Source organism: Balaenoptera acutorostrata, chromosome 17 (assembly GCF_949987535.1).
Source record: "Balaenoptera acutorostrata chromosome 17, mBalAcu1.1, whole genome shotgun sequence".
NCBI classification, from domain to species: Eukaryota; Metazoa; Chordata; class Mammalia; order Artiodactyla; family Balaenopteridae; genus Balaenoptera; species Balaenoptera acutorostrata.
In genome coordinates, this window is record NC_080080.1 from 14,853,629 (window position 1) to 14,878,419 (window position 24,791).

Below are 24,791 nucleotides of genomic sequence, written 5' to 3' on the forward strand. Positions count from 1 at the left end.
TTTTAGGATACATGCCTCTTCTCAGGATTCAGGAATATAACTCTAACACCGCTTCCTTGAGAGCTGAATATGAACAGTAAAATATGAACACATGCAAACTTTTAGTTGTTGAAGCACCAAAATGGCAGTGTGACTTTAACAGTCTCTTATTCTTTCTTAGATGGGTTAATTTATCTCTGAAACTATGGGGATGGCTGGCATGAACTCCTAAAAGCAGAGATTTCAAACGTCATTAACAACATGGACTCTGGAGGCAGAATGCCTGGGTTTGAATTCTGAGTCTACCACTTAAGAATTATTTGTCATCTTGGGGAGGTTATTCAAACTTTCTAAACCTTAATTTTATCAATCGTCTGTTAAGAGGATAATAATAGTATCTTCTCCATACAAATTAAATGAGCTAATCTTCTAAAAGCACTTAGCACAGAATGAACACTCAGTAAGCATTAGGTATTTCTATTAACATTACTTGCCAAGTTGGCTCTCTGATCAGAAGGCATCAGAACTCATCTGCAATTCACTTTGTAAACACAAGTATACAGCTACTTTGTGCAAGGCATCTCACCCTCACTACAGGAGGAGAGGTTCTCAAACTTCAGGATGTATCAGAATTGCTTGGGATGCTTTTTTAAAATACAGATTCCTGTGCTCTGCTTCCAGAAGCTCCAATTCTGCAATTTTGAATAAGCATCCCAGTTGTTTCTAAGACAGGCTGCTGAGGACTACAGTTTGAGAAACATTTCTGTACGGGTTTCAAAGAGAAAGAACGTCTCCCTTCAAGTACTTACAATCTCCAAGCATTTTTTCCATTTCAGAACTCACTGCAGCTACCACAGTGCTGCACCTGTTGGCTGTGTACCACATACACCTAATATGGTCCTTTCATGTAGATTCCACTTGCCATCACTTTAAGTTCCAATATCTGTGTCCTGATTCAATGACATAACATAACTCTTTACCTTGTATTTGAGTTATGCCTAATCCTCTAAACCCCACCACCTCCAAACCTGTGACTGCTGAGGGCTCCTGATATATGGGCTATTCCTGACCTCTGAACTCGGTAGATTCATTAACCCTGGCTGCTGACCTATAAACGTGACTGTGGTCTCATTCGTAGTCCTGGTCTCAGAATAACACTTCCAACAATGCTGTCAGCAAACATGTCTTCAGTATAGTACACATTTTCCGACAGAGACTGCAGTGTCAAAACCTATATGAATTTAACTCACAAAACCTTAATGCATACAAAAACAACAAGAACAACAACAAAGCAACAATCAGGGATCAGAAGGATCCTGGGATGGAATGTAGACTATGACAAAGGAATTTTACTGTATTACAGATGTTTGACATAATAAGCTCACTGAAGGAAGTGGGGGGAAAAAGGAGCTGACCCAAGTAACCTTGAATGGTGTTTTGACTGAAAACTGTTAATACTAAAGACAAAAAGAACTGTACATAAGCATTGTATGCTAGCTGATGAAGCTGTCCATCATGGAGGTATGGGTTAATAATTCGGAAACAGCTTTACATGTATATTGGGGTAAACAGATAAGTAAACGGTGGTGGGTAGTGGGAACCAGATCTCTTAACACTGAAGAAGGAAGTTACAGATAAACAAGGGAAGAAGACTACTACAATTTAAGCATGTGGTACTAGGTTAGAGTTGAAGACATCAGTATGAACACATGGTTACTTTAATATAAATGCAGATGGACAGATACAGAAATAATGACAGTTATGTGTGTACACATATGTTAGTATACATACATATACTTCCTAACTCTGCTGCTGAAAGGACCTAGAAGCAGTGACATTCTGGTAGCAACAAGCATACCCAGAGCCCAGATCTTAGTTTCTAAATACTATTTTCTGATAAAAGGAACCAGAACTCCTTGGAGAAACAGCTGATTTGGGGGCTGGGACAGGGAAAATACAATTCTTTATAAAAGAATTCCAAAGAATTTAGGTTGCTATTTGTCCCTCTAGGAGGTGGAGCTTAACTCTCCCCGCTTGAGTGTGGGCAGAGTTAGACTTGCTTCTAAAAAACAGTATGTAGAAGGAGAAAAAAAAAAAGTAACTTTGCAGTAAAGAAACCTGATAAACACTACTGGGGCCAGGTGATGAAGGTCAGTATCACCAGTAAATCACGTTGATGACATGTATCCCCTGGTATCATGTGATGAGAAGGGCACTAGACTTCTGTGGTCTTCTTGCCAAAAACACATAACCCAGATCTAATCATGACAAACCCAAATTGAGGGACATTCTACAGAAAATCTAACCAGGATTCCTCAAAATTGTCAAGGTTATAAAAACCAAGAAAAAAAGAAAAAAAAAAAAAAAAAAAGAAACAGATTAAGAAGTGACTAAGGAGATGGTGACTAAGTGCAATATGATAGCCAGGACTGGATCCTGGACAATGTCTTGAAAAAAGACATTAGTGAAATCCAGAAAGTCTGGAATTTCCTATTTGGTTTAGTCAATAGTAATGTACCAATGGTGTTTCTTAGTTTTGACAAACGTACCATGGAAATGTAAGATCTTAACAACTGGGAGACCTGGGTGAGTGTATATGGGAACTCTCTGCGCTATCTGCAACTTTTTGTAAACCTGAAATTATTCCAAAATAAAAAGTTTATTTAGAGAGAGTGAGCACGTACACACAAAATGAGGTGAAAGAGAGACTGCCAAAAGAGGTGAAGCTACACTGAGAAAAGTCTACATGATTAAAAAAATAATTCTTAACTGTTGTTATTTGGTATAAAGAATTTACTTGCATATAATTAAGGCATTAGCTAGATAACATTATTACTGCAACTTTCTCTCTTGGTATTCAGAATCCCAACAAAACACATACACACACACACACACACACACACACACACACACACACACAGGAGAAATCTTTTCTCAACACCATCTTCAAAATAAAAAGATTAAACAGACTCAGGTTGCAGTGTGGCAAACAAACTGAAGCAGGAATCAAGAAGCAAATTGTCAACAAGTTCAACTATCTTAGACAAGTTATTTCCTCTCTCTGGGCCTCAGTTTCCTGATCTGTAATAGAAGTAGGTTAAAAAAGATGTTTAAGGATCCTTTCCGGGCAAAGATACAACAACCTCCTTGAAACCAAATCCTGCTAGGTTTGCTCCTACCCTCCAGTAGCTCCTCCTCAATCTCATCTGTCCGCACCAACCCCCCCAGAATGCTGGCCCAGGCCCTCTTTTCATTTAACATGTTCTCAGAAACAAATATGTATTTCACAGCTTCAAATCCCACATGTAGGCTATTTCCAAATCCTACCTTTACCTTGAACTCAAAGACCAACTGCTTATTGGTCATCTCCACTTGGAGACATGTCTAAAACTGAATTCATTTCCCCCCCAAAATTTGTCTTCCAGTTCCCATTTGTCAGAGGCAGAATAACAGCCCCCCAAAGATGTCCATTTCCTAATCCCCAGAACCTGTCAGTATGTATGTTACGTGCAAAGAGAGAATTAAGGTTACTAATCAACTGACCTTGAGATGGGGAGATACATTATCCTGGGTTACTCTGGGTGCACCTAATATAATCACAGGGGTCCCTATTAGTGAAAGAGAAAAGCAGGAGAGTCAATGTCACAGTGATGCGGGATGAGAAAGACCTGACTGGCCATTGCTAACCTGGAAGATGGAAGGAATGTGAGGAGCCTCTAGAAACTGAAAAAGACAAGAAAATGACTCTCCTCTACAGCCTCCACTAAGGAACACAGCCCTTCCGACACCTGGATTTTAGCCCAGGGAGACCCATTTCAGACTTCTAACCTCCAGCTCTGTAAGATAATAAATTTGTGTTGTTTTAAGTCACTAAGTTTGTGGTAAGTTGTTCCCACAGCAATAGCAAAATAATGGCCACCAGGCTAGGAAACAGGGCCTTTCTTAATGGGGATGCTTCAGTCAGAAACTTGAGTATCACTGTTGACTCCTTCCTTTCCCTTAATCTCCATATTCAGTAGATCACTGAATTTCATCAATTATCCCTCCTTTGTCTCTTATGAATCTGCCCAGACCCCACGCCACCTTCCTAGTCCAAGTCACTACTATCTAATGCCTGGGACCGCAACAGCCTCCTGACTGGTTGGTCTACCTCTAGGCTCATTCCTAGGAAGCCATTTCCCACATTATAGCCAGAGAATTAATGCAGAATACAAATTATCTTATTCTGATTTTAAAAACTTTTTAATAGCTTCTCACTGCCCGAAAGATAAAGTCCAAACTCTTTAATTTGACTTATGAGAGCCTTCTATCCCTGTTCTGGCCCTTTCCTATTCTCTCCAGCCTCTGCTCGGTACACAAATGCCATGTCTATTTTAGTCACTGCTATACTGCCAACACCTAGCACAGGAAGTATTAATCCTTTTGGTCCTCACATGAATGCTACCCCCTAACTGAGAGGTAGAGTTTATTTTCTCTATCCATAAATTGAGGCTGGTCCTGTGACTGCTCTGACTAATTAGACACAGTAGAAGTGATGTTCTGGAACTTCTGAGCCCACATCTTAACAGGTCTGGCAGCTTCTGCTTCCTTCCCCTGGGAACGGCTACTGTGCTGGGAGAAACCCAAACCATGTGGAGCGGCTACATGAAGGAGAACCCTAAGGCTCTGGTCAGTAACTCCAGCTGAGCATCCGGTCAACAGTCAGCACCAACTGCCAGCCATGTTATGGGAGCCACCTTGCAAATTCTAACCCGGTCGAGCCCCCAGATGGCTGCCATCTCAACTGACCTCACATGGAGTGGAAGAACCTCCCAGCCCAGTTCAGTCAACCCACTGAATCATGAGACATTAACAAGAGAAAGTTTACAGTTTTAACACATTAAGTTTCAAGGTAGTTTGTCTTACAGCAATAAGGGCATATGCCAACGTGGGTTTAAACTCTACTCCTGGTACCAATTTCATCGCTTGCTCCTTAACAAATTACCCCAGGAAGCTCCATCTCTTGATAGGAGGAATAGCATGCAAGCACAACGATGGGAAGACTTGCTGGGGGCCGTCATTGGAGAGCAGTTATACAGCACATGAGAAATACTCAATACCTCTAATAAATGTATGAGTGCCTGTCCTATCTCTTAAAACCTCATTTCTTTTCCAGATCCAGAGTTAAAATGTACTCTTAATGAAAAAGAGAAGTTAAATCAGTCACCTGTTAAACTCTAACTGATAAATTCAAATCTGGGCAAATATATTTTCTTTTTTTTTTTAAATTTTTTTTTAAAAATTTTTTTTTATTAATAGCTACTTTTATTTATTTATTTATTTATTTTATTTGTTTATTTTTGGCCGTGTTGGGTCTTCGTTTCTGTGCGAGGGCTTTCTCTAGTTGTGGCAAGCGGGGGCCACTCTTCATCGCGGTGCGCGGGCCTCTCACTATCGCGGCCCCTCCCGTTGCGGCGCACAGGCTCCAGACGCGCAGGCTCAGTAGTTGTGGCTCACGGGCCCAGTTGCCCCGCGGCATGTGGGATCTTCCCAGACCAGGGCTCGAACCCGTGTCCCCTGCATTAGCAGGCAGATTCTCAACCACTGCGCCACCAGGGAAGCCCTGGGCAAATATATTTTCTGAAGGTTCTTTTGAGAAATCTACTCCCATAGTGCTCAATTGCGACCAATTAAAAGCATTAAATAAATATAGAACAAAAGTATATTAAAATCCCTATTCACACAGCAGTCATCTGCTCCACTTGTGCTATAACTGTACTAAAATGTGAGGGACAGATTATGTGAAGGATTTTGATTATGTTTTGAGAGGTTCCCCCACCGGTGATATTGCCAAGAATGGTAAGGATAAGAAGCAAAAACAATATCATTGGAGTGAAAATGCAAACATTCATTAAATAGCTGAATGAGAGGTAAATTAATGGAACATACAATCAGTTAACCAAAAAATAAAACAGTAAAGAAAAGAAAGTGCTTCACAGTTGAGCATGTGAAACATCTCTTAGACCTGCATGGTAATCTCTGACACCCGTCTGGGTCTATGAGAAGCCTTCTGGGTATTACAGGAATTTGATATGTGAATCTGGTAGGATTCGTTACCAGACTAGCATTGGTATTTCGCTTCCCAACTAGTAAGTATCTAAACACAAGTGCATAGTGCTCTTTGGAAAGATAAGGCAGATATAGGGTAATTCTTTCAAATTCAACAAACTCCAAAACTATCTAAGGACTCTGGAAGGCTCCATTCTAAGGGAGTAGAGAGCACTAACAAAAACTGCATCCTCTAGGTAATAGATTACATAATCTTTCTTTGTAACTGGTTTAAATGTCTATTTTAGTCTGTCCCAAAGGAGCTCTGATCCTTTTTGCTTGAAATTAAATCCCATACTAATTTTTCTGAAACTAGAACACATTTCTGCTTCCGAAACCATCATAGATGTCACTTTTTTCCTACTAAGAAGGTAATGCCCATACTCCCTCTCCCCTCCCCCTCACAAACACGTTTGGCCCTCACTCAACACACGCTCTCAGTGCCATTCTCCATCCCAATAGGAAGGTATATACTTTAAAGTCATTTTTTCACTCATTCTCTTTATAGTCGAAGTAAGTGTTTACAGGCTGACCAGCCAAGGTGGGAAGTAAATCCGGCATGACAAAGGATATAAACTGTTTTGACCTAGGAACAACCGTGAAAAGGAGATATTGGCCATATTTTACACACAAAGAAAAGGAAGCTCAAAGAAGTGAAGTAACTGGTTCAAACTTACACAGCTAGTAGATAAGAGAACTTGCATTTTTAACTCAGGGCTATTTGTACAATATTAAATTTGTACAATACTAGTTTTATACAATACTAAATCTCAACCAAGAGCTCCAAAGGATCCACCTTTCTACTCTGCAAAGGGCCCAAATAACTACTAACAAAAACATTTTTTTGTTGTTATTTGTATTGGTCAAAAAGTAATTGACCCAAAACTAACACAACATTGTAAATCAACTACACCTCAGTTAAAAAAAAAAAAAAAAGATCTAATAAAAATAGCTCTTTGGACTCTTTGGAGACTGAATAAAAACTATAGCTGATAGTAAGAAATAAATAAATACATAAAAATAAGAGTTAGTATGTGTTTAATAAAAAAAGGTAATTGACCAATAAAATGTGAGTGTTATGTGCCAAGCATTGTGGAGAGCATTTTAAACACATTATTCAATTCTCACATCAACCCTAAATAAGGTGGGAATAAGGGAGATGTTTGTGGGCACACAATTAAATATTCATTAGATATTAGTTCCTATTTTACAATATTATCCCCTATTTTACAGATGAGGAAACCAAAACCTAAAGTCACTATGTTATTAACTAGCATAGCTGAGTCTGAACCCAGTTTACTTGATTCCAGAACTGGTGCTTAAAGTCCTAAATTATTCTGCCTAGCCAACCAAAGTATTTTGCTGCCCAATAGGGAAAAAAGGGAAAGAAGAAACGGAAAGAAGAATGGAACCTGGCAGTAACCAAGGCCTTATTACTATACTGTGAGATGTACTACATCTTCTCGATGTAATAGTACTAAAGCTATAACACATGGTGGTAAAAATCTTAGAAAGGCCCAAACTGAAGATAATCTTCAATCTGAACTACTTGTATCTCCCTGAATCTGCCAGGCATTGGGAAACAATTCCTCATGGGTCTCACACATCTCTGCACATCTTGCAGAAGCATGAATTGCCCTTTTGTTCCAGACTATCTTTTCAAGGATGTTTGCATAATGAACAAAGCTTTGGAAGACTAGATAGTGTCTCCCTCCAAAGCAGAGGGCAGTATAATAAAGATAATGTCTTCCTCCAGAGCAGAAGTCAGGCAGGTTTACTGCCCATTATAAAAATCTGGGTTCCCCAAGCTCAAGGTTCCTCAGCTCCAACCCAAGCCCACCGCAGTATTGCCCTGGGCTCTTCCATATCACCCCTGTAAGGACTCGGATTGGGAGTGAACCTACAGGACCATAATACTCACATGGCTTGATGTACAACAAGAAAGGCCTTTGTCTCTTACCTAGGAGTCTCCTGTCTTCCGCCAGCATCCATGAAACTGTGGCAGGCTAATTTGATAGCGTCCAAGTAGGGTAAAAACCCCAGACCCATCACAGATCTTGATACCAAGTTCTTTGGACTACTTCTCACCTTTGCTTTCCTCAGAGATACCCTCTCCCATTCTATAGGAGGCACTATTCATCTTTTGTCATCATCTTCTGCATGAAATTTCTCCTAAAGGTCCTCAGCTAGAATCTACTATTAACTCCATGATGCCCCCATTGATTCCTGCACACAGGTTTCTATCACAGCACTTTTAAAGCTTTATTCCGCTTGCTTATTTGTGTGCTGTGCCAGTTAATCAATTTATTGCCTCTCAGCTCAAAATTTATCTTTTTATACATGCTCTGTGATAATGAATGAAATTGCTTTAAGCACTTCTCCTTACAGTGAGCGTAATGTTAAGCTTTCTCAATAGAGGGTGCTGCAAGGACACTGCAGGGCTCTCCAGAGAACATTACACTTAATGATGAAAGACTGAACGCTTCTGCCCTAAGATTAGGAACAAGATAAGGATGTCTGTTCTTGCCACTTGTATTCAGTATTAAGTAAATAACTTACTGCAGGTTCTAGAGCCAGGCAAGAAACAGAAATAAAAAGCAAATAGATTGGAAAGGAAAAAATAAAACTATCTCTATTCACAGATGACATGACCTTGCATACAGAAAATCCTAAGGAATCCACTAAAAAAAATACACACACACACACACACACACACACACGAGTTCAGCAAGGTTGCAGGATACAAGCTCAAAACACAAAACTCAATTGTATTTTTATACACTTGCAATGAACAATATGAAAATGAAATTAAGAAAATAATTCCATTTACAATTGCATCAAAAAGAATAAAATGTTTTAGAATAAATTAACAGAAGAAATGTACAACTAATATTCTGAGAACATTGTTGAAAGAAATTAAATAAGATCTAAATAAATGCAATCTCATCAGAATCCCAGCTGGCTTCTTTTTAGAAACTGATAGGCTGATCCTAAAATTCATACAGAATTACAAGAGACCCCAAAGACCCAAAACAATTTTTAAAAAGAAGAGCAAAGTTGGAGGACTATACTTCTCAACTTCAAAACTTACTACAAAGCAACAGCTACAAGACATTGTGGTACAGGCATAAGGATAGGCATACAGAATTCTATCAATGGAATAAAATTAATGGAGAGTCCAAAGATAAACTTGTGTGTCAATGGTCATCTGATTTTCAACAAGGAGGTACCAAGACTATTCAGTGGGGAAGGAATGGTGCTGGGACAACTGCACAGCCACATGAAAAAGAATGAAATTGGACCACTAACTCAAACCATATACAAAATTAATTCAAAATGATCTAAATATAATAGCTAGAGCTATAAAACTCCTAGGAAAAAATTAGGAATAAATTTGCATGACGTCAGATTTGGCAATGGATTCTTAGGTATGACATCAAAAACAGAGGGAACAAAAGGAAAAACAGATGACTGGACTTCCTCAAATAAAAAACTTCTATGCTTCAAAGAACACTAGCAAGAAAGTAAAAAGACAACTCACAGAAGGGGAAAAAATTACAAATCATATATTTGATAATGGACTTGTATCTAGAATATATAAAGACTCTTATAACTCAAAAATAGAAATAACTCAATTCGAAAATGGGCAAAGGATCTGAATAGACATTTCTCCAAAGAAGATACACAAATGTCCAGTAAGCACATGAAAAGAAGCTTCACATCATTGTCCATTAGGGAAATGCAAATCAAAACCACAATGAGATTCCAATTTGTACACAAATGTTCAGAGTAGCATTTCTTAATAATATCCAAAAAATAATTTATTAATAATAACAATCCAGCGTCTATCAACTGATGAATGCATATACAAAATGTGGTATATCCAAAGAGTGGAATATTATTTAGCCATAAAAAACGGAACAATTAACTGGGAGGGATTAAAAAGAAAGCTAGGTTAGTTATCATAAGTAAAATCCCATCAAGGGATATAGTGAAATAGTAATGGAATCATTTTTAATCAACCTCATTATGGCAGATGGTGCTAGAATGCAGGGGAAAGGTAGATCCAAATGTCAATGAAGCTTCCTCTCAACTTCTGTCTAGGCATAAGTGCCGACTTTAAAAGGTCTTCAAAGAAATTCATGCAAGGAATGCCTCTTGCAACTTGGTCACATGCATAAGTGAAGCAAGAAGCACATCCGTTTGGAGCTTGCCCCAAGGGCCTCTAGTTCTTCTCCAAACTGGGTTCATAACTCCCACCCACAGAGGGAAAGGCAGTGCCTGAAGCAGAACCCAGGGATAAGCAAATTAGCATTTCCAAGGTCAACTGCTGACAGGCCTAATTGTTTACAGCAACCAGTATATTCTGGCTGAAGTTAAGAGGCTTAGCCTCTCTAGCTTGCTCAACACTAGCAAGAAACTAATTTACCACATCAGTTACAAAATATGGAAGTACTGTAGGTATGGAGTCAAATTAGGATGTGACATTTCGAAAAGAGGCAAATATTAATAGGCTCTGGAGAAGTAAGTGATTTTAAGGGGGTTAAACAATTTTGGGAAAAACCTAAAATACCAATCATGCCAGTGGTAAAGGACTGACAAGTACAAAAAAAAAAAAAAAGGAAAAGAAATCAATAGATAGTATTATCTTGTTTTACCAACTGGTTCAATGTTTCAATGTGAATATTCACTAAAATGGCTAAAAAGCTGCAAAACTAAATGATCTAACTACCATTACAATTTTTTGCCGTCCTCTGATAGTCACTGAAAAGTGAAATGCCCTCTGCCATTTCCCACTGTAGCTATTAAGCATATGAAATGAGGTTAGTCCGGACTGAGAAAAGAACGTAAGTATAAAAATAACTCAATTTTCATAACGACTACAAGTCGAGATAATATTTTAGACACATTAGATTAAATAATATATTACTAAAATTAATTCCTCCTCTTTTTTCTTATCTTTTGTAATGAGGATAGTGGAAAATTTTAAATTACGCGTGCGGCTCACATTATATTTTTATTGGACAGTGCTGCTACACACAAATAACACTTTACATTTATACAGAACACACATTTAGTTTCCGGTGTAAAGTACAGAAAGAGGGAGAAATAGGTCTGGATAATTAAAAAATCTTCTCTAGAATAATCAAATTGGTTTCACCTGTTAATCACCAACCTAATAAAAGCTCCTTTCTGCTTAGGGAAAGACAAACTTTTATGTCTTTTAAAAAGGACCTGATGTTTCAAAAACGATCCTAAAGCCTGTTCTACTTCTGCCATGAATTGTTATCTTTGCCTAGAATTAAACTAGTCTTAATTCTTTTCAATGATCAAAGATATATGATAAAGTGCTAGTCTAATTTTAAAATCTGATCGAGTGACTCCACTTCGGTTTTTCCTGTAGTAGTCATTTTCATACCTATTAGGTCATTGAAACCTAACCCATGCCTCTGCTCCAAAGGTTTAAAAAAAAAAAAAAAAAGAAAAAGAAAAGAAAAGAAAAAATAGAATCAACACAAAGATTATTCTCAAGCATCTAGAAAAACCCAGGCAGTATTTAGGTACTATACGTATTCTGTTTTAAAAACTAAAATATGACTCATTTACTATTTCAAAAAGTGACATCCCAATGTGGATGGGAGAGCTTAGCAAATAGGAGAGTACAGCAAGCAATTATTTCCACACATTCCATCATGTGTAGAAACCAAGCCAACCTTCAGGTTTTTACAGTCTGGGGAAGAAAGAAAATCTGGAGGTGTGGGAATGGTTGGAAATTTACGGAGTGAGAGTGCACCATAACACGAGGTGAGGTGAGGCCAACCACAGCTCAAACTTTCCTCTCCATAGCTCTCAAAAAGGAAACTACTCAACTTTCTGACTAAGGAATTCAATAGGAGAGGAAAACACATTTCACACTTTTTAATATCCCAAAACTGTGCCCCATTCATTTGGCCCACTGACAGAATTTAAAGTAGTTTTTAAATGTTATCAACAGCAAAATCAAGATCACTAACTCAGAATAATAAATAATAAATAATAAATATGAGATGTTTCTTTCTCTTTTGTGACAGGGCCTGCATCTATCGCTGGTAAATGAACTGAGTAACCTGGATAACTAGAAATAAAGCTAGTGGAAATGAGCAGTCTAGTCCTCATTCCTGGAAGAGCTGATCTTAAAATGTTGTGATCCTAATAGCCCTACAGTTTTTCTGGTCTGATAGAAACAGCACAATTTTTGTATTTTTAGATATATGGAATAATTCAGGCTCCAAGCTACTAGATTCCAATAATTTAGTGATTGTACTTCTTACACAATCCTGAACCCTGCAATCAACACACACAGATCAGTAAGGCCCCAATGGCTACCTCATAAGAAGTGTTTTGGTGCCACCTAGTGGCATAGGTTTCTCCTGTCAAAGGGGAAATAATGATTAGACCAGGGTTCTCAAAGTGTGGTCCCTGAACCAGTAGCATTGGCATCACCAGAGAACTTGTTAGAAGTGCAAATTTTTGGCCTCATTCTAGACCTATTGAAACTTTAGCAGTGGGGCCCAGCAATCTGTTTCAACAAGCCCTCTAAGTGGTTCCCTCCCATGTTTAAGAACCACTGGGTTAATCAGTCCTTACACAAAAATTAAGTGCAAAGTCTTAAAAAATTAGGTTCATCAATGAACAAAAGTGCTCAATTTCTAATTTCTAAAGACCAAACACATTAACAAAACAAAAATACAATAAAAAAGCAAAAAGCCCTGTGAAACAAAGAAAAGGCATTTATTGGTATCAGGATATCAGGTTACGGCATCTTAAGGGGGCTCACCTGAAAAGGGGGAACACATGAAAAGCCAAGGAGATAGAACACTAGTGATTTTTAAATTGAGTCACCTACCCTAATGATAATAGGGTCCAATGTTTACATTTGCTCCTGTGCAACTATGTTATAAAGTAATCAAGAGAAAAGAGAAAAACCTTTCTCTTGATTACTTGCTAAACTGTTTATTTCCTATTTAGGTCTTAGAGGAGAACTTGGTTACTTTAAATAACAACTTAAACTGGGGTTGAGTAAGAGAAGTCCCATAATGCACCTAGATGTTTGCATTCCTTTAAATTCAACTTGAAATTATGCTCTTCCTCAGAAAACAAAAAAACCCTTTTAATAAATATCTATTTATTCATAATTAAAAAGTTATATGCTTGGAGTAAGAAAACTGGGTCAAGAGATATATGCCCCGTATGGCCACTGGTCCACACAGTCACAATTAAGTATATACTATCCCTTACTCCATGGCTTAAACGGCAAACTTACCAGTTAAGAGAAAAAAATCAACTCTGAAAGGCTAACCATGCCAAACCAAGCCTCCAATATGACAGGTAACATCACAGACATTGATATCGGCGGCATAAAATATAAAGAAATTTCAAAGACTTGCTCTACTGATTAATTTTGATTTTGTCCTTTCAAGATACAAATTTAGATATCCACAGAGACCAACTATTTAATTCTAACATTTTAAGAGCAAATGCCCGTAATAGGATGAGTTTCTGACAAAACTCTTCTTTCCTTTTTCTCTTCAAAACTTCCCTCTACCCACAAGTGAGTTCATAAAAATATGTCACAGAAAGATGGGTCAAAAGTAAAATGTAAATAATAATAATAATTTTTTAAACACGAGAAAAAGATCTTTGAACTGATTTTTTAAAAAGAACTTTCCTCGTTGTCGCTATCATTGCAAAGACGAATCTGTGTTGAGCCACTGTATGGGGCTAAGTGCCATACTACTTTGCCAGTTCAAATGCTCTACTGTTCACTAATTAATTTTTTTGAATTTAAAATTTTCTCATTTGTAAAAAAGATGTAAAACCTCATATAATTGCAATAAGAAGTAGAGAAAATATACCCAAAAAATGCCTCTCACATCACTAACAGCTAGAAAGGATTACTGCCATCAGCTGAGGGCCATCAGAAAGAGAAAGGGGCGCCAGATTAATCTAGGTCAAGGGGATGAAATCAGGCCAAACTGGTTTCAAATTCAAATTCCCTGGCTGCCACTTCGGTGCGTGCCCTATGGTAAGTTACTTCAATTCAATGAGCCTCATTTTCCCATCTGTAGAGTGAGGATAAGACTACCCCTTTCAGTGATTTTCACCGCATGCACCTTTATTTAATAGTATCTGCCTATAGTCAGCTCTGGCGGCTCTCTTTTCCTCACCCACTTCAACACTTTGGGAAATGGTTACATCAGAAGGTGAGGCATGTTCCCAGGTCAAGACTAAACAATACAATTATGGTAGTGATACATTTAATAGCAACATCTCACACGTATTTCGAAGACACAAGTCAACAGTACCAGGAATCTCACCAGCTGAGGAAAAGGCTGACCCTGAAGTTCCCCCAGCATTCAGGCTTTGTAACCTTTAGAGTCTTTTACCAACCATATTTACCAAATGCAAGTACGTTCCAATGTGAGAAATGCGCCGTGGCATGCTGGTAACCTGAAAGACCAGCTCTCCAGTTGATGAGAACAGCTTGATTTGTGGCATTTGCCCATTTCTGTGAGTGGGGTTAATTCTCCTACTATGGCTGCTTCAACCCAACACCCAAATTCCTTAATTACTTGATTGATTGATTGATTGATTGATTCACTCAATAAGCATTTGCAGACGACCTAAAATGTACAAAGCCCTCTGCCAGGCTCTGAAGGTGGGGTATGAGGATGACTATAGATGAATCCTACCCTCAAGGACCTTACAGACCAGACAGGGAAATACAATAAACACAAAAAAGAAATATAAAATATAAGGAGAACATGAAGAACCTCTGAAAACAGGGAAAAATCCCTAACTGATAGCAAGCAGTACATACAATAAAAGTTCAGGTATTATTTACCTAAAGAACCCTAGTATTGCCTATGCTTTCTACTAGGCAAATTTCAAAACCTCTCTGGACGAAAAACAATATTTTCCTTTTACCAGAGTTAATGAATATGTATGTGCATATGTGTATATCACAGTTCCTCTGCCTCAGCACTGCTGACATTTTAGGCTGGATGTTGCCCAGGGGCTGTCCTATGCATTGTAGGATATTTAGCGACACCTAAACACCTAGAGGCTGGTAGAGACCAGTAGCACACTCACCACCTGCCTCTAAGTTGTGACAACCAGAAATGTCTCCAGCCATTGCCAAAGGTGCCCTGAGGGCAAAACCACCCACTACTGTATATACACTACGCATATACGGCTATATAGATGGGGTCTATACAGGGATGGAGTGGATCTATGGACCCATGGATATGAACCTGTGTGCATATATAAATGAGCTAGATACTCAATTAGAGGAAATTTTTATATTAATTTGCCTACTAGGTTTTAAATATATTCATTCACTTCTTGAGTGCTTCCTATATACCAAGTGCTGATAGAGGCAACAGCAGGGGCGAGGGCGGGGGAGTTAGAGGCACCTGGCAAAAATCCCTGCAGTCGCGGTGCTTACGTACAGGGCAGACAGGCAACAAACCAAATAACTATACCAATGATATAGTATGTGAGAAGGTGTGGTGACGTAAGTAGTAGGGAGAAAAATCAAGCAGGGCAAAGGGTTAGAGATTCTGAGAAGAGGACATGTTGCCCTTCTAAATTTCAAGGACCTAATCATGCCAGACAAAACACATGCTCAGATTTTCAGATCATGTGCTTATAGGCAACTTCCTGAGCACACAATCTGAAAGCAAGTCTAAATTTTATTAATGTTAAGAAGAGAGGGAATGTACTCATTTTGTACTCATAACCAGTAGGGGAGTAGAATGGAGGGCTGTCACACACCCCCATTTCCTCATTCCTAGTCTCTGCCCAACCCTAGAGGCTGACAAACCTCACTCATTCTGAAAAGCTCCCATTCCCTGAAGTAAGAACCAGTGAGTAAAAGCATCAGAGATCACGTAACCGCTAAGGTTCCTTTCAGGCTCAAAATGGCATTAATGGATTATCAATATGAATACTGCTGATGACAAAGGAGAGGGATTGAGGAAAAGGAACAGGAAATTTTATTCTGGTAAATCTTTTTGTGGACCTTAATTGATGTTACAAGGCTGTTTTCTCACTTTATTGCACTGCCATAATAGGAAGAAATATATATTTGGTTTCTGCCCCTAAAACCCTTGGAATCATCAAAGTGGTAAAAGTCTTTTTGTATTCTAATGAGATGACTGGTGGCTAGGGGTACCTGGATAGCCTCAAGATGGGGGCTGGCTGCCATGGGAACCAACCACACGATTAGAGGGCTGGAGATTGACTCAATCACTAATGGCCAATGATTTAATTGCTCGTGCGTGGGTACTTAATGAAGCCTCCATAAAAACCCAAAAGGGCAGGGTTCAGAGAGCTTCCAGGTCGGTGAACACACGGAGGTGCTGGGAGCGAGGCAAGCCTGGAGAGGGCATGGAAGCTCTGCGCCCCTTCCCACTTACCTTGCCCTTTGCATCTCTTCCATCTGGCTGTTCCTGTGATGCACCTTTTTATAATAAATCGGTAATCTAGTAAATAAACTGTTTTCTTGAGTTCTGTGAGCTGCTCTAGCAAATTATAGAACCCAAGGGCAGTAGGGGCAGTCTTATAGGACTGAGCGCTTAACCTGTGAGATCTGACACTAACTCCAGGTAAACAGTCTCAGAACTGAATTGAATTGTAGGACACCCAGTTGGAGAATTGGAGAATTGGAGAATTGGAGAATTGCTTGGAGTGGGAAGTGGAGCTAGAAGTGTCACAAGCGCTGTGAGTAGCAGAGTAGAAACAGTGCAGTTTTTCCTTACACCTGGGAAATATGAAGATATAGGCAAAACAACTGAGCTTTTTGAGAGAGCTGGATTTTTACTATTCTGTAGGCAATGCCTTTATACTTTTAACACTACAGATATCATAATTTTCAATGGCCTTCATTTATTTAAGTTATAATAATATTTTGCTTTTATAATTGACACCAGTTTTAAAAGCTATATAAGAAATACAAACATTGGCTTCTAATGGTTGTTATTTTTATTGTCTTTGTGGCCACCACCCCACTATTATTACTTTCTTCTAATTTCTGCTTCTACTCAATAACATAATTATGGAATAAAGTATAAGAGCAAGGCCAAAAAGAAACCTTCCCACTTAACTAGAGTCCTGGCTATAAGAAGCAGTTCTCTAGATGGAGAAATTTATTACAGCATAATGAAAATCCATAATGTGGATCTTCCTAAGAAAATAGGTCTTGAGAATGTGAGGTCAGTACGTGCTGGCTTCTCAAACCATTAAGTAATTTTCAAAATAAATTTAACATAAAAGATTTAAGTAAAATAATCACTCCTTTTTCATAAAATTAGGTGATGGGTGATAGGGTTATGGGTGTTCATAATTTTCTATTTCTTTTTCTCTCTATCCCTCAAATTTTTAGATTTTTAGAATGCCTTATATCAGGGGGAAAACTAGAATATTATCCACCTAAGCATCCAGATTCAGAAGTATGCACTCAACTGAATGCTTAAGGTTTGCAAATCTGAAAGTTCAGTTATTCATAAGAAGCACAAATTTCTAAGGCCATGTAATTTTTAACTCTGATGGCTGTTCTTTATTCATCATTAACTCTAAAGTAACTGTCACAAAGTGAAAGTTCTGTTTATTGCTAAGGTGGAGATCAAGGTGAGAAAAAAAGGAATCAGGTTTAAAAAGATGATGACTCTTAACGAGAGCACAAATTCTGGATACATGAAAGAACAGACTATCATTCAATCAATTTACTGTATCACTTCTATCAGTCAGGACTGCAACTCGCTGCATGGAGAGGAAACCTGACCGCCATCACTTAACCAAAAAGGAACTGATTTTCCTGCCATTACAACAAGTCCAGAAATAGACAGACTAGGGTCAGTACAGTGACCCCAAAAGGTCCCAGCTTCTTCCTTCCACGACCAGACTCAACTCTGCCTTTACAAGTAGAAGACACTAAAGTCCAGGGAACGTGTGAATGTCCAAGGCAAGTCATTGAGAACCTCACTAGCAGAATAGGACAAAAGCTGATGGGCTGTTTAAGAAAAAGCATGCAACCTCATTTCGGAATTCAAAAGCGAGAAGGAAAGGAAGAAGAAGAGGGAGAAAAAAGAAAAATCAGATAATGTTAACCTCAACAAAATAACCAAAATTTTCTGAGCTAAATACCACTAAATGTTATTTCAATATTATCCAACTGCTGCAAATGCCATCAGACGAACACAATCAATTTTCAATAAAGTGTAATGGTTAAGGGCAGAAACTGCAATCAAATCCCTTATGCTCAAATCTCAACTCCCACCACTTAGTAACTGTGTGACCTTTGGAGAGCACTTAACTTCGCTAAGCCTCAGTGGCTCACGTACCCAGTGGGGATAACAACAGTCCTTACTTTGAAGGATTAGTTAGGACCAAGTGAGATATCACTTGTGAAAACAGCACAGTGCCTGCATACATTAGACGTGTGTAACCAATCAAGCTATTATCATCTTTTGATCATTATGGCCATCATTATCATCACCATACCTCAGAATAGTTCAACAAACATCCAATTACCTGACTGACCATAATAACTGAAGTCTTTCTGCTCTGTTTCTTTCAGCAAGTCACAGAAAGAAAAGCAATATAGAGAGTAAAATCCAGAAGCTCTCCAACAAAGTTTTCTCATCTATTGGACCCTTGGGCAATTTAAATATACATCCTTTTACTCTTTTCTTCCAAACGTTCCTCACAAATACTCAGCGAGAATCTGATAAGAACTGTCAATCCTCAGGCACATACATTTTCCACGGAATCGCAGAACATTAACCAAACCTCTGAAGGCTATCTGAAGACACACCCTGACACAGGGGCAGGAAGAGAGAGGACGCAACCTGAGGTACACTAACATTTTAGGGAAGGGCCATTCCTCAAGTTTACTTGACTAAACTTAAAGGGCTTATGAAAATTCAGTTGCTTAAAGATGATGTTGATACCTACAGCTCTGATAAATTAGGTCAGTACATTCTGCTTAAGAAGACAGAAAAGTACATAATAAACTTTAAAATCTGAAAAATAAGCTCCGGTTATCTGAAAAATCTCCTAACGTAACAAATTTCATTTCCCAGTTAGTTCAAATAAAGAATTACTGGAATACCAATAAATTTAGAGAAAAATTAATAGATAGGGTGGCAGCAAGAGTCTAATTGCCCAGACACCATATGCTGTAACGTAACACGGGGAAAGGTGATCATTTCAAATATGCTAGAAAGTTGAATAGGGGCAAGCACCTGTATAGGAATATGCAACCAACAGGAAACAAAACAAAACACATCACCACCCAAGTTCTCGGCAGCAGGAATCCCCTCCACCAATAATTTAATAATATAGTGACAAGAGAATTGCAGTGCAAAGTGAGAAAATGATCCCTAAGTGATTGTTACCACCTATTTTGTCAAAATTCATTCTAATTTGTGATGAAACTGGGCAACCCAAAAGGTCAACAGAAAGTGTGTCTAATCTTATAAGGCTAAGAAGAAAAGGGAATATTTCTGCTCTGAAGATAGTTCATGGACTTTCCCACTTGCTCTTCTGCACTTTAATTTCTCCCAGTCCATGGACTATTGCCCAAGAAAATAGTCAACTCAAATGCAAACCAAATGACTAAATGATAGCTAACATTTACTGAGCACTTATTAAGTATTAATGACTGCTCTATGTGATTTGTATTATCTCATTTAATCCCCACAATAATGCCATTTACAAATCAGAAATCTAAAACAGAGGTTACAAAACTTGTCCAAGGACACAAAAATAATAAGTGACGGAGCTTCGACAAGAACCCAGGCATTCTGTACACAAAGCTCTGCACTCTTACATTACACTATCCTGCCTATATCACAATGTAGGGGCATAATATAAGATACAAAGCACACAAATCGAATCCTCTTCACCTCAACTATAGTATCTTAGTTGAACTTACTTTTTCCACCTGAGCTACTGAAATAACTTCATTAGCTACTTGAGGTATCTCCATCCTCCATAGCAGCCTCAGTATTGCCATGAGGTTATCTTTCTAGACCTGGATCTTGCCACATTCCTCCTCTACTTTAAACCATCCAATAATAAAGTCCTAACTTCTTTTAGGCCCTTAATGTTCAATGTTTAGGCCCTCAGTGTTCACTTAATGTTCGAATAGCATGTATATGTCTTGCTTCCCAGCTAAACTGTAAACAACCTGAAGGAAGAAACCTTTATTAATCATTGTAGTGTTGGCTAACATGAATTACTGATTTAGCAGCATGCAAACCAAAAGCCTTAAATAGACTACAAACTCATCCACCTTTGCTCCCCTCTTCACATCACAGGCCCTTCTTCTAAGCTCTGACCCTTAAATTTCTAATTGCTGGCTATACTTTTTGATAGTTATTGAATAAACACTACACTAAGAGCACTTTGCATATACTATCTTATTTAATTCCAACAACCTTACAAAATGGGCATTTTTATCTCTATTTCACAGATAAAAAATTAGAAGTTCAAAGAAATTACCTATCTTTGAGCAAGTTATAGAACGAAAGCTGGAACTGGGACTAGAGCCCATATCAGGCTGATTCCAAGTCCTGCAATTAAGTAGCAATATTGGCTCTGTCTCCTAAAAGTCTTTCATCTACTGTTAGAGGCTGAGTTACTTTCAAATTTACTTAAATAGCCGGTGTTTTTCTACTCTCTGGGTCCTCAGACGGCACCTCCGTCGGGCGTCACGTGAAAACTGCTCTCCTAACAAGCTCTTGCTCTATTATTCCAGTGGGGGTCATCCTAGGCATCCTCCCTGTAGGGAGTTTCTCCTGTCACCAAAGTCCTGCTCATAAGCACTCCAATTCAGGTTCATAAGCAGCAGTTCTCAGGATGTGGTCCCCAAGACCCTTCCACAAGGTCCACAGGGTCAAAACTATTTTTATAATAATTGTCAGACCTGCAACAGAGGAGCTGCAACAGAGACCACATGGCTCACAAAACTGAAAACATTTGCTACCTGACCCCTTATGGAAAAACTTTGCCAATCCCTGCTTTAGAGCATGAATCTTTCAAAAAACGATGCTTATATTTCTTTTTAAATGAAACAGATGTTGCATTTTGCATCAAAATGTACTTCTTATTTTAAAAAAATAAAACAAAAACAAACAAAAATGAACTCTGTATCAAAAATACTAAGAAGCCTTCAAAGCAAATCCTGAAAAAAACTGACTACAATCCTCCACGAGGTTATGTACCAGCTCTTCTCTCTTATGATTTAAGATCTTATTATGAGTTCACCCAGGCCTACCTACCAAAGCCAAATATCCATCACCATCAAAAGGAGACTACAAATCAGGCTGGACAGAGGTAAGACCTTTAGAGGCCACCCACTAGAGATGATGGGTGACTTCTGCTGCCAGCTGTGAATGAATATCTAGTATGGAACTGACCTTCCTGCCATGAGTGACTATAAGGCTGGACAAAATATATGAAGCAACTGCTTTCAGGCAGTGGGACAATAGGCAGAGCAGAATTGGGATGCCTGCGAAAACGAAAGCAAGCGAGGTAAGTCCTCCAATTGCCCTCTTCCCTGCACAAGGGAGGAGGAATCCAAGCGGAGCACAGCAGTCTTAAAGGACTGAGAAGACAGAGGCTGGAGTTCAGGGAGGGTGAGCAGCAGGTGTTTTGCGAGACAGAGCACTGGGAGGGGGCACGCAGAGAAAGCCCTTGAGGAACCTACACTCAGATCCCCTTGAGTCTGATGCTGAACCCTAAGCTGAAGAGGAACAATTGCTGTGAGCTGTGAGGTGAACCATTCCCAGAATTCACACAGGACTGGAAGACATTCAAATTCCATCCAGCAGAGTATAGCTTTTTCATTGAACTCTCTGGGCAATCAACAGAGACTCCAGAAAGACCAAGCTTTGTAACAAGGCTAAATTAGCCCTAAAGTAAAGCTACACTAGACCTGCCCTAACGAAGTGTAACAACAAGCCTGGGAGGGATCAGCCTAATCCACAAATTACTTAGCTGCCAACCAAAACAAAGGTCAATACTCTTTAAAGGAAGATGACAAAATCCAAAAACTCAACAACATAATACACACAAGTGACAACAGACAGAGATGACAGAATTAGCAGACAAGGATATTAAAATAGCTATTATAAATACGTTCCATGCGATCAAGCATACAGAGGAAAACATGAGCATAATGAAGAGAGAAATAAGATTCCATTTAATTCTTTTTCATGTCTTCTAAAGCTGAAAAATACAGTCTCTGAAATTAAAAATTCCCTGGATAGATTTAGTCAATTAGACACTTGAGAAGACAGGACTAATGAACTTGAAGACACAGCAAAAGAAACTATTCATACTAAAGTCAGAGAGAAAAAAAGACTTGAAAAAAATCACCAGAGCCTCAGTGACTTATGAGACATTACCAAGCAGCCTAACGTACATGTAACTGGAGCCCCAGAAGGAGAAGAGAGGGGAGAGAAATAGCAGCAGAATTTTTTTTCCAAATTTGATCAAAACTGTAAGCCTACAAATCCATAAAGCTCGAAGAACACTGGACAGAATAAACAAAGAAAATCACACCAAGGCACATCACAATCAAATTGCTGAAAAACAGTGATATTAAAAGGAAAACAAAAAGATTACGGTGCTCCCCTGCTTCCATATATAATATAAAATAAAAACAAATTTAATCCAAACAAAGCAAATAACATCTTTCTAGATCTTCTCATCAAAAACTTGTGGTCAAGTTCAGCAAAACTGAACTTCTCTCATTTTTTGTAGAGGCCTTCCTTTACCAGTACCCCTAGCATCAGCTTAGTCTGTCTACTGAGTAATTAAGCATGAACAAAATATAGTTAAATTACTGGAAAATAACTATCATAATGCTGTATACTGTACAGTTCACAAATGTCACATACTTTTTTTTTTTTTTTTTTGGCTGTGTTGGGTCTTTGTTGCTGGACGTAGGCTTTCTCTAGTTGCGGCGAGCAGGGGCTACTCTTCGTTGCAGTGCATGGGCTTCTCATTGCGGTGGCTTCTCTTGTTGCGGAGCACGGGCTATAGGCACTCAGGCTTCAGCAGTTGCGGTGTGTGGGCTCAGTAGTTGTGGCTCGCAGGCTCTAGAGCGCAGGCTCAGTAGTTGTGAAGCACGGGCTTAGTTGCTCCGCAGCATGTGGGATCTTCCCGGACCAGGGATCAAACCCGTGTCTCCCACATTGGCAGGCGAATTCTTAACCACTGTGCCACCAGGGAAGTCCCACAAATGTCACATACTTTTGATTGTATGTTCCTTGAGGTCAGATACCTTCATGTTTCAGCCCATAAATTTCTAGTGCAGTCTCTAGTGGCTCATGGGGGTTTGAACACATATGAATGAGTCAATCTCATCTCATCCGCAGTACATCACTATGTGGTACGTAAAACAAGATGAGAAAACAGATGTCCAGAGGGATTAAATGATTGTCCCAAGGTTACCCAAAAGGTGAGCGGTATCTTGCATCCCTAGAGCAATGCCACCACTCAGGGTTACGTCAAAATAGACACAAAAGAAATAAGTTTTAATTATTACTTACTCTGAGTTTCCACAAGATTCAAAGCAACAGTAGAAGCTGTGTCCATTCCAGAGCTGATGCAGGACTGGAAGTTTTTCAAGGAGGAGAGTGCAGATTCTACACCACTGAAGGATATAAAACCAGTTGAACCTGAACTTGAAGTGGAACGCCCTGGCATCTTGAAATTATTACCTAAGTTTTCAAACACAATGAAACAAAATTTATGAATAAGAATAATAACTGCATAGGAAAACAGAACCACTATAAACATCTATATGAATGTATCCAATACCCCACAAGTGCTACACAATTATCTACATTCTATATCACTTGAAACGATATCAAAGCATTGTCCCATCATCTGGGCCACCAAACATAATAGATGCATTTCAATATATAAAGAAGATGTACTTCAATATATAAAGGAGGGGGAACACCGTCTTCCAAAAGATTCCCTGATTCTTTAAAGAATTCAACAACAGCACAGTTCCTACATTAGTGTGTCATAAGTGTGTCAGAAAAAGCACACTGCTCATATAAAGCATTCTTCCAAAAAATGAAAATAGTAGCAATAAAATAGTTTAATAAGGGAGAATTTTGAAAACCTGTTATTTTTAACTTATCTGACACATATACATATTGAATTCTGAAAATTATAAGAAAACTTTTATTTCGGACAGTTCCTCTGGGTTCTAAGATTTATAGACTTGGTGAGATCCCAGATTGTTTCAGAAAAAAACAGAATTTGTCTGTAAATTCTTATCTTCTGGTAGCTCACCCACTGTAACAGTTTCAATTATTATCTTCATATTAAAACACTCCCTAATCTGTATCTTCAACCACCAACTCTTTAAGCTTTGGACTACTTACGTAAAGCTCCCTACAAAAAGACATCTTTGCTTAATTCACAAACTACCTGAAATTCAGTCCACTGAAACCATCCAGAAAAGTGGAGAGAATTTACACAGGCTTAGAGGAAAGGCTGTACGGTAGCAAAAAAGGTATTTTCTCAGAAATCATACTGATACAGCGTGAATTCAGGTTCTGCCACTGTACTGCTGAGTGACCATGGACAGATTGCTTAACTGTCTCCGAGCTGTCTAGTATCTGTGGCCCTTCCAATCCTCTCCACTGCCACCATGT

At 38.7% G+C, this 24,791-nt stretch overlaps 1 protein-coding gene across 3 annotated transcripts in view; it reads right to left on the reverse strand.

Moving 5' to 3' along the window:
• NSMCE2 (NSE2 (MMS21) homolog, SMC5-SMC6 complex SUMO ligase) overlaps positions 1-24,791 on the reverse strand; it is a 224,351-nt gene that overhangs the window by 192,928 nt on the left and 6,632 nt on the right. For all 3 annotated transcript variants that reach the window (XM_007188885.2, XM_057532081.1, XM_057532082.1), the window contains exon 2: positions 23,670-23,840. In XM_007188885.2, the coding sequence (XP_007188947.1) occupies positions 23,670-23,826 (157 nt within the window). In that variant the 5' untranslated portion in view covers positions 23,827-23,840. The remainder of the gene's footprint in view (positions 1-23,669; positions 23,841-24,791) is intronic.